The sequence below is a fragment of the Vicugna pacos genome, chromosome X, assembly GCF_048564905.1.
Source record: "Vicugna pacos chromosome X, VicPac4, whole genome shotgun sequence".
Taxonomy (NCBI): Eukaryota; Metazoa; Chordata; class Mammalia; order Artiodactyla; family Camelidae; genus Vicugna; species Vicugna pacos.
In genome coordinates, this window is record NC_133023.1 from 36,985,545 (window position 1) to 36,997,350 (window position 11,806).

General features: G+C 38.6%; 1 protein-coding gene across 1 annotated transcript; it reads left to right on the forward strand.

Annotated features, from left to right (window-relative positions):
- The first annotated feature begins 1,940 nt into the window (after positions 1-1,940).
- On the forward strand, positions 1,941-2,841 carry DUSP21 (dual specificity phosphatase 21). The gene has a single exon (XM_006213493.3). The coding sequence runs from the start codon at positions 2,083-2,085 to the stop codon at positions 2,671-2,673; it is 591 nt and encodes a 196-aa protein (XP_006213555.1). The 5' UTR covers positions 1,941-2,082; the 3' UTR covers positions 2,674-2,841.
- Positions 2,842-11,806: the final 8,965 nt, after the last annotated feature.

The following is an 11,806-nucleotide window of genomic DNA, read 5'->3' on the forward strand; positions in this document are numbered from 1 at the left end:
AGCTATACCCTTCCACCCTATTATTAATTTTTTTTTTTAAATTGAAGTATAGTCAGTTACAATGTGTCAGTTTCTGGTGCACAGCATCATGTTTCAGTCATATGTATATTCCTTTTGATATTCTTTTTCATTATAGGTTACTACAAGATATTGAATATAGTTCCCTGTGCTCTATCAGCTGAATTTTTTTTTTTAATTAGTAAAGCTGATTCTTGAGGCTTGGAAAGGATTCAGGAAGCAGGCAGGATCGAGCAAGTTTTCTTAAGCGAGAGGAATGGCCGGAGCAGAAGTAAGGTATTTTGCAGTTACCAAGAACATTCAATTGGTTTGGTCAGAGCTGCAGATATTTATATAAGTGGAAATGCCTAGCACACAACAGATTCTTAATAAAAATTTGGTGAGTCAATGAATGAATGAGATTGGAAAGGCAGGCTTGGAACAGAGAGGAAAGGGCCCTGGCCGCTGACTTGAGAAATCTGAACATTAACTAGTTCCTGACACCCAGGTTCTTTTCCCAGTGGCAGGAAGAGAGTGTGTTCCTGAGCAAATCTCTTACATATTTTTTTTCCCTCAGTAATAATGAAAAGTAGAGATAAGTGAAAGTCTGAAAGTGACCCATTTCCAAACTCAGGAGGAGAAAACATCTTCTCCTCACCCATCCAGGAAAAGCTCTACAGTGGAGTTTTAAGACATCCAATATCCCTCAGATGAAAGGGCATTACAGGCTATTGGCTGGAAAAAGAAATAAATGAATCTATTTAATACGAGCCACGCTTGTCTTTGAGAAGAGTGTACAGAATTATTTGGGTTAATTTTACTACATTTTTAAAGTTTAAGGAGCACATCTTTGCACACAACCTATTTAATACGAGCCACGCTTGTCTTTGAGAAGAGTGTACAGAATTATTTGGGTTAATTTTACTACATTTTTAAAGTTTAAGGAGCACATCTTTGCACACAACCCAAAATGATAAGGAGTGAGGGGGAAGTAACGAATCTCTCACCTGCACTGTGAAAGAATTTGTTAGTTTTAGGTTATAGTTGTTTTGAATCTTCAGTCAAATTCTACAAAAATCTTAGCTGAAAGGAAATGCAAATCTCAGGGAGCAATTAAAACAATCTACTTTGGGCCCAATTATGATGGAGCATTGACTTGTTTCAGTATTTTGAACATGCCTGGGAAGAGACCATGGGTGGTGGTCAAAATGACTTGTAGTTTACAAAGCACAGGGGCTTTCTCTTTGGAGAAAGTAGACAAGATCATTGGAGCTGTTCTTTCAGGTAATAAAGTAGAATTAAGTGATAAATCATCTGGGCCGTATGCACAAATGGATGGTGACACAGCTAAATTAGTCACAACTGTTCATCACAGGCCAATTACATGAGAGATAAAGGGCCATATATCAGCAATGTTCCCGTATAAACAGTTCTGATGTGTCTGGAAGCAGAAGCGTGATAATATGGCTACAATCAACATAGAAGTATCACGCGGGCTCGCCAAACCCAGCCAAACCCCTATCTCCCTGCAGTTTTATAGAGATTAGCATATCACATGAGCCAAACGCTGCGCCGCAATTTAAAATACGATACTGTTACTTTATACAAAAAGTGTAAGCCCTGTTCTTGAACACCAATAAAATAGAAGCATTCCTAGATATTGTGTTCAGTGTGGCCTAATAATTGAAGCATAAAATAGATATCTGGTAACAGAACATTTTAAAACATCAAGATAGATAAGAATTTGGGCTTGGAACATAAATGTCTATGAGGAAAGATAAAAAGAAGAGAGATCTGGGGTTTCTCTGAAGACCCAGCTCTGCGGCCAAGTCCTTCCTGTAGCAAGCTGCCATTGCCATGGAAACCAGTGGGAAGGGCAGTGGGAGATTGTGATGCCTGCGCCGGGGTTTGGGAGGGGTGTGAGGGGTGGGAGGGGGCGAGGGTGGAGAGGAGATGGAGACCAGTGACCGGTGTACTGTCCCCCCAAACCCTCTCCAGAGACTTCATGGAGCTGCAGCTTCCTGAACTCACCGGGAGCACTGCCACCAAGCAGGCCGCCCGAGACACCGCTGTCCCGCCACCTTGATGACAACACCCCCGTATCCCCTCCTGGTCCAGGCTGTCGGGCAGCCCTCGATCCATGGCCTCTCCCAGATAACCAGCAGTCTATACATCAGCAATGGTGTGGCAGCCAATAACAAACTCATGCTGTCTACCAACCACATCACCACAGTCATCAATGTGTCGGTGGAGGTGGCCAACACGTTCTTCGAAGACATCCAGTACGTACACGTGCCCGTTGAGGATGCTCCCAGCTCCCAGCTCTACGACTTTTTTGACCCCATCGCAGATCACATCCACAGCGTGGAAATGAAGCACGGCCGAACGCTGCTGCACTGCGCCGCCGGGGTGAGCCGCTCTGCCGCTCTCTGCCTCGCCTACCTCATGAAGTACCACTTCATGTCTCTGCTGGACGCCCACACGTGGACCAAGTCGTGCCGCCCCATCATCCGGCCTAATAATGGCTTTTGGGAACAGCTTATCCATTATGAATTCAAGCTGTTCAGTAAGAACACCGTTCACATGGTCAGTTCCCCGGTGGGTATGATTCCGGACATCTACCAGAAAGAGGTCTGTTTGATGATGCCGATGGGAGCCATCCCGGCCAATCCCTGACATCTGCTGCAAATCCTCCACCAGCCTTGAACTGAACGTTGAACTTATGTTGGTAAAGAAACTAGAAACCACCTTTTAAAAGGGCAAGCGAAAAGGAGGGAGGGGGAGGCGGGGGGCTTTTAGCTTAGTTATGCCTTATCTTTAAAGAATAAAATGCATTAAATGTAACTTGGTGATAACGTTTCTTATCCTGTGGGCGGCAGGGCATGGCTGCTGGGGCCTGGCCAGAGAGGAGGGTGGGGAAGGTGGTGTCCAGCTTAGATGAATCTGCACCCTGTGACCTGCCAGAGGCTAACCCGGCAGTGAGTCTGTGCTCCCCACCCCCACCATCGCACATGCTTCTTCGCAACCCAAAGCCAGAATCTCCTTTGACACCCTGTGCTTCTTACAGTAAGTGCCAACCTACTGGGTAGGTGGCCTTCTTGGGGTTTTCTGGGAGTCTTGGGGGAGCCTCAGGCCACCCCTGCCCCCACCTTCAACCACAGCGACCCAACTCTGGTTTTCTAGATTATATTTACATATAAAATAGTTTTCAAAAAACCCATTCCACTATATAAAGTTGAAAAACATATTTTCTAGTGCTGTACTATATGGCAGGGTCTCAAGGTGCCCTGGGCACCCCCCCACCAGCCTTTGTGAGAAAGGAACATTAATCCCCTCCTCCAGGGATGCTAAGAGAGAGAGCCCACCCAGCACCAGGCCTCAGTTCCTCTCATGGGCCTTGGCGTGGTAGGCTGGAGCTGCTGGCCAGCACTCAGGTCTGCCACCTCCTCCCGTTATGACTGGGGGCCTCTCAGAGCCTCGGTTTCCTCACCTGTCTCTCCTAGGGTTGCTGAGAGGATTAGATTCCTTAGCATGGGACCTAGCACGCCAATGGTTTCCTGCTTAGAGGAAAGGGCTGCTCTTGCTACTAAGGATGCTCTTTGGCCCTCCTGGTTGGGGATCAGTACATTCATCCTCACAGTGGCATTTCCCCCATCTGTGCACCGCTCTTTGTGTCCATGAAGTGACCTTTCCCAAAAAAATCATCCTGTCTGTAAAAACAAATGGTTTAAAGTTCTTTCGGACCCTACGTCAGAGGAGAGATTTAGAACCTTTTCAGAGTTCCTATTGTGTCATTGTACTTAATCCATGTGCAAGCAAGAAGCAAGTGGCACCATTCCAGTCCCCCACTTCAGCTTCCCCTCAAAGGGTTTGTTTAGAATCACTTCCCTCTGTACACATTTGTTTTCAAATTTTCCTCTTCTTATAAGAACACCAGTCATATTAGGGGCTCATTCTACTCCAGTATGATTTTTCTTTCTCTTTTTTTTATTGAAGTGTAGTTGATTTACAATGTTTCAGGTGTACAGCAAAGTAATTCAGATAAAGGTATGTGTGTACATATGTATATTCTTTTTCAAAAGATTCTTTTCCATTATAACAAGATTTTAAATATAGTTCCCTGTGCTATACAGTCGGTCCTTGTTTATCTATTTTATATATAGTAGTGTGTTTATGTTAATCCCAAGCTCCTAGTTTATCTCTACCCTGCTTTCCCTTTTGGTAACCATAAGTATGTTTTCTACATCTGTGAATCTAGTTCTGTTTTGTAAGTATGTTTATTTGTATCATTTCTTTAGAGTCCGCATACAAGTGATATGATATTTGTCTTTCTCTGACTGATATCACTTAGTATGATCATCTCTAGGTCCACTCATATTGCTGCAAATGGCATTTCATTCATTTTTATGGCTGAGTAATACTCCATTATATATATATATATATATCTTCTTTTTTAAACATTTTTATTGATTTATAATCATTTTACAATGTTGTGTCAAATTCCTGTGTAGAGCAAAATTTTTTATATGTATCTTCTTTATACCACAGCATTTAGGTTGCTTCCATGTCTTGGTTGTTATAAATAGTGCTTCTATGAACATTGAGGTGCATGTATCTTTTTATATTAGAGTTTTTGTCTTTTCCGGATATGTGCCCAAGAGTGGGACTGCTAGATGGATCATATGGTAACTCTATTTTTAGTTTTTTGAGGAACCGCCATACAGTATGACTTCATCTTAACTAATTCCATCTGCATCAACCCTATTTCCAAATAAGGTCACGTTCTGAGGTTTGGGGGGGGTTAGGACTTCAACATATTTGGGGAAGAAGATACAATTCAGCCCATAACAGGACTGTCTCCAGTTTGGGGGGAGTATGCATAAAGTGATATAACCCACATAGACACACACACAGAGAAGAAAAGGATCACGTCACTTGGAAAAAGAGAAGTGTCACAGTGTAAAAGTAAAATATGAGTTATAGTGAACAATAATAATGACCATGTATTCGGAAGCTATTATATGCCAAGCACAGTACTGGCCACTTTACAACAGTGTCTCAAGTCTTTTCAACGGCTTTTCAAAGTAGTTACTGTCCTTATCATACAAATGAGAAAACTGAGGTTCCAAGAGGTTAAGGAATTTGCCCAAGGCAGCACACAGGTGTGAAGAGGTGGCATGCAGACAGGCTCTCTTCTCCTGCATTTCTTTTGAGATCAAGGTAAGTAGATTGAAAAAAAGGATATTTTTGAGCCATTCCCTTGTTTCCCAAAGAGTACGCATACAAATCACCTGGGGAGTTTTTATTATACAGATACTTGGGCCTCACCATCACAAATTTAGATTCAGTAAGTAATAGGTAAGGTCCAGGAAGCTGCATTTTTTTTTAATTGAATTACAGGGTGTCAATTACAATGTGTCAATCTCTGGTGTACAGCACAATTTCCCAGTCATGCATAAACATACATATATTCGTTTTCATGTTTTTTTCCATTAAAGGTTATTACAAGATATTGAACATAGTTCCCTGTGCTATACAAAAGAAACTTTTCAAAAAATCTATTTTTATATATAGTGGCTAACATTTGTAAATCTCAAACTCCCGAATTTATCTCCTTCCACCCCATTTCCCTGGTAACCATAAGATTGAAGATTGTTTACTAAGTCTGCAAGTCTGTTTCTGTTTTGTAGATGAGTTCATAGTGTCTTTTTTTTTTTTTTTAGATTCCACTTATGAGTGATAAATGGTGTTTTGCTTTTTTTTCTGTCTTTCTGGCTTACTTCACTTATAATGATGATCTCTGGGTCCATCCATGTTGCTGCAAATGGCATTATTTTATTCTTTTTTATGGCAGAGTAGTATTCCATTGTATAAATATACCACTTTTTTATCCAGTCATCAGTCGATAGACAGGAAGCTGCATTTTTAACAAGCACCTTAAATGACCCTGATGAAGGCTAAGAAATGTCAACCAAACAGTAGTGAATGCATGAATATTAGGTATTTCATATCTTCTCATCTTTGTCCTTCTTTTTTGAATTATCTCTTTATGCACTAAGACAATTTTCTATGTAAATTTTTTCTTTTTCTTTTTAGTTGTGGGACCTGAAATATAGAATACAGATACTCAAGTTTTTTTTTTAACATTTTTTTTTATTGAGTTATAGTCAGTTTACAATGTCGTGTCAATTTCCAGTGTAGGGCACAATTTTTCAGTTATACATGAACATACATATATTCATTGTCACATTCTTTTTCACTGTGAGCTACCACAAGATCTTGTATATATTTCCCTGTGCTATACAGTATAAAGATACTCAACTTTTCTTGTCAAATACATTGCATATATTTCCCCACTTTATCACATGCCATTTGTTGATGGTGCTTGTTTGTGATTCAAAAGTTTAAATTTATGTAGCTAAATCTACAAATCTTTAACTGAATTGTTTTTGCTTCTGAATGACACTTTGAAGGTTTTCTCCAGTGCGTAATCATAAAAATGTTAACTATTATTTCTCCTCATTTATATTTTTTTCACTTTTAAACCTTCCCCCCTTTTTTTTAATTTGAAAATTTTCAAACATCCAAAAAGGTTAAACAATTGTGCTAGCCTTTTGTCATATATGCTTTCTCTCTCAATATAATGCTTTTTTCTCTGACCCATTTGAAAATAAGTTGCAGATACCATGACCCTTCACCCTTGAATATTTCAAAATGCATCATCTAAGAATAAGGACATTCTCCTACATACTCAAAATATCATTATCAAACCTAAGCCAATTAATTAACAGTAATTCTCTAAGACTCAATCAATATTTAAATTTTTCCCAAAATGTCTTTTATAGCTATTTTTTTCTTTCTTAAACAGGATCCAATTAAGAGCACACATTATATTTCATTATTGTATTTGTTTTAATCTAGAACAGTGCCCTTGCTCTTTTCTCTCCTGACATTGTCTTTTTGATGAGTCTGGAACAATTTTGTGGTATAAGGTCCAGCACTCTGGATTTGTCCAATTATTTCCTCTTGCTATTGTTTTACTTGTTCCTTTATCATTTGCATTTTCCTTAAACTCGACGTCGAGTCTAGAGGTTTGATTAGATTTGGGTTGAGTAATTTCTCCTCGAACACTTCAGAAGTGCTGTCATGTTGTGTCACATCAGGAGGCACAAATGTCTCTTTGTCCCATTAGCAGTGATGCTAAGTTTGTTAAAAAAAAAATCCTTTTTTTTTTTCATGGAGGTACTGCGGATTGAACTCAGGACCTCATGTGTGCTAAGCATATCCTTTACCACTGAGCTGTAATTCCACCCACAGTGGTACCAAGTTTGATCACTTAGTTAAGATGGTGACCACCAGATATCTGCTTTTAAAACTAGTAAGCAATCTGTAGGGCGATACTTTTATACCATGTGAATATCCTGGTTCTTTCATCCAATAATATTAGTATTCATTAATGATTTTTGCCACCATCAATTATTACACTGGGGGACATGTGACACTTAAATCCATCCTAAGTTAATTTTGGTCTGTGGTATTTCATATAAGTTGGAGTTACTTAATTTTTAAAAATAATTTTGAGATGTTGCAAAAGCACCATAAATATTTGTCTGCTTTTGTTCCTTCTGGGTTGTTACATCCTCTATCTTTTCTTGTGCCGGTAACACATTCCTTAAAATTGGTGCAGCTTCATAATCAGCTGTGACATTTGGTAGCGATGACGTCCCCCTACCCCACCCCCACCTTTTTCAGAGGTGTTTTTAACATTGTTGTTGTCAGAGTCTTTCTTCTTCTTTTCTGAAGGAATCATTTTAACAGTTATGGCAGTTTGGATTGGAATTACTATTTTCTTGTGTATTAGTCAAGATTAAATCAGGAAAACCAAAACCATAAGAGTCATTTTATCAGAACAAATCTAATATAAAGAACTATTTAAACAGGTATTGGAGGACTGAAAGGCAAAAATATAACACACATTATATGTGTTTCTACATAGATAAATATTTAAATAAAAGATCATCTACCCAGAATGTGAAACTTGATCAGTAAAGTGTTAATCCTATTTCTGGAGTTCATATATCTTAATTCCAAAGGCTCATAGTGCTATAAAATTGTAATTTAGTATACTCACACACACACACACCCCTTCATTCAATTCTTTTGAGTTCAATTTTTTTAGAACGGTTTTTGCCTGCTAAAACATTTACCATGTCTCCTACATTACCAATGAGACATCCATGACATCATGTGATTATTTGTTTTGACCTAAACTGTTGAGGTAAAGAAGTAAAGATATAAAGGGAGAGGGATAAATTAGGAATTTGGGATTGGCGGATACAAACTACTATACCCAAAATAGATAAACAACAAGGTCCTACTGTATAGTACAGAGAAATATAGTCAATATCTTGTAATAACCTATAATGGAAAAGAATTGATGTATAACTGAATCACTATGCTGTACACCAGAAACTAACACAACACTGTAAATCAACTATACTTCAATTAAAACAAACCATGGAAGTAAAGATACACAATAAGAGGGGTACATTTCTCTGTGAGTACTTGAGAGCCCATCTCCAGCTACCTCAGTGTCTCGTTTCCATATGCCTTCACTATTTCCCACTAATGAAATACAGGAAGGCTGGGAGGGGGGTGACCTCTTGATCACCTTTTGGGAACTGCCTGATGAGGGGAGAGGAGGCAGTGAAAATATGAATTTTATGGTAATCTTTTGGTGCTTGGGCCAGACTCCTTGCCAGGTCCTCTCCATCCAGAGAGATGGATCAAGGTCACATAGCTGTGTTCAGAAAGTGTATTTAACAAGACTTTCTGAAATAGGGCATAATAGTGTTAGAACCTGGACTCATAATTGGCTTCTTTCTTCAGTAGCCTCTAGGGTGAGGGGATAAAAAATGAGCATGGAACTTGACCAAATTAGAAGGTCTGTGTGATAAATTTGATTGAACTCTGGAAGCTCCAAGTTTTGGCAGATCTGGGGCCTGTGCTGGGGACTGTGAGAATTTGCCTTCATTTCCAGCTTTATTGCATGATGCTCAAAGAATCTGGCTTGTATAATTTCTTCATTACAGCACTGAAATTTTCTCATTAGCTGTCTTCCTAAATAGTGCAACATGCATTGTCTACTGGTAGGATTCTAAGTGTATATATATATATTTTATCATATTTTATTATTTAAAAAACTTTTCATGTTTGACTAGGTAATATACCTGTGATTCAGCATCCAAATGGTACATAAGGGTATATAGAGTGAAAAGCCTCCTCATCTCTGACCTCTAGTCAACCAGTTCTCCTCCCCAAAGGCAGTTGTTACTAATTTTTCTCATATCCTTCTAAGATACTACTTTACGCATCTACAAGGAATTACGTTTGTATTTTCTCTCATTTTTCAACAAATGGTAGCATTCTTTACATATTGTTCTCTATCTTGTTTCTTTTTGTTTAATAATATATATTACAGATCATGCTAAGTCAGTAAAAGAAAACATTCTTATTCTGTTTTACAATTGCATAGTATTCCATTGTATGGAAGTATTATAATTCATCTAACCTGTCCCTTATTGATGGACATTTAGGCTGTTGCCAGAATTTTGCTATTACAAATAATAATGCAATTAATAAACTTACACAGTTAAGTTTATGCACATAAATTTATTCATGTGCAAATATATCCACAGGGTATTATTAGAAATGGAAACAGTGGGTCTGCATTCAGGAAAACCCAGTTTTCCATCTGTGTGTCTCCTTTACTACTCATACAACTACCACATACACTCACACAGAACACTTCACTTCTGACACTTCTGGTCACCAATATTTGGAGGTTTTCCCCCAACCAAGCAATTCTCTGCAACACCAGCTGGTGTCCTATAACTTTATTCAATTCTGACACCATCTACCTGGAGATCGCATAGGTAAAGGGCTCAGTCCCACAGGACCGCTCCCTCCCTTTCAGATGCCAATTGCGAGTAGTAGGTCCCCAGGTTAGCCACAGCAATTGTGGTTACAAATAGGAGGTTCCCACACACCCCCACACCAGGTTTAATTAATTTGCTAGCGTGGCTCACAGAACTCAGGGAAACACTTTACGTTTATCAGTTTGTTAGAAGATATAATCATGGACACAGATGAACAGCCAGATGAAGAAATAGATGGGGCGAGGTCTAGAAGGGACCCAAGAATAGGAGCTTCTGTTCTTCTGGACTTGGGGTGCATCACCCTCCTGGTACGTGGATGGTTCACCCATCTGGAAGCTCCTGGAACCTCATTGTTTGGGGATTTTTAAACAGGTTTCCTCATGTAGGCGTGGCTGATCATTAACTGCATTCCCAGCCCTCTCTCCTCTCTGGAGAATGGGGGAGCTGAAAATTCCAAGCTTCTAACGATGCCTTAGTCTTTCTGATTACCAGCCCCATCCAGGAGCCACCCAGGTCCACCTGGAGTCACCTCATTAGAAGAAAAGATGCTCCTAGTGCTTTTGTCACATAGGAAATGACAAGGTTTTTTAGGAGCTCTGTGTCAGAAATGGGGAAGGAGAGGGTACAGAGCAATATATATATTTTTTCTATTATCTCACAGGTCATAACTTGAAATTTTGATAAACATTGCCAGATTAATTCCTATGGATGTTATTAACACCAACCAGCGATGTATCCAAGTGCCTGCTTCCTCACAGAATCAGCAGCATGGGGTATTATCAAACTTTGTACCTTTGGCCATTCTGACTAGACAGAGGTGGTATGTCAGTTTACTTGTTTTTTTAATTGAATTTACAGTCAGTTACAATGTGTCAATTTCTGGTGTACAGCACAATGTCTCAGTCATGCATATACATACATATATTGGTTTTCATGTTCTTTTTCATAATCTCAGTTTATTTTTAATTTGCACATTTCTTATTACAACTAAGTTCTAGCATCTTTGCATTCTTTTAAGAGCCATTTGCATTTTTCTTTCCATGAACTGGCTGCTCATATCAATTTTTTATTAGATTGTTAGTCTTTTTTTCTTATTGATTTGTAAGAACTCTAGCGGAGAAATATGGCATTTGTTTGTGATAAGAATTTCAAATATTATCTCCAGTTTTTCATTTGTCTTTTGATTTTGCTTAGAATCGATTTACCAGGTAGAGGTAACTTTTATTAAGTCAAATTTACTATTATTTATTTATTTATATTTTTATGTTTTCATTTTTATGACTCTTAGGTTCTGTGTCACTCCCAGAAAGGCCTTCCACGCTTGAAGATTATACTAAAAGATCTCCCATTGCTCTTCAAGTACTTTTATGGTTTTAATTTAAACATGTACATATTTGATCCATATAGAATATATTCTGGTACAAAGTATGAAGTATGGACCCAACATTACTTTTTCCTCAGGTTGCTATCACCATTCTTACCTATTTATATAATTTATAATATAAGAAAATATATGTTATATTCATATATAGTTTATATATAATCCATCATATATTATATATTATTAATAGTATTCATATTCCTTATATTCATTTTTATTTTTGGTCTGCTTAATATGCCCAATGAGTAAGAGGTATATAAGTCTTATATTGTGATCATCTGTATGTCAATTTCTCCCTGTATTTCTGGGATGATTAACTTTACGTGTTAACTTAGCTAGGCTATGGTGCACATTTGTTTGGTCAAACACTAGTCTAAGTGTTGCTGTGAAGGTATTTGTGGATGGGATTAAAGTTTGCAATCAGTACTTCAACTAAAGCAGATTACCGCCATTATGTGGGTGGGCCTCATCCAATCAGTTGAAGGCCTTA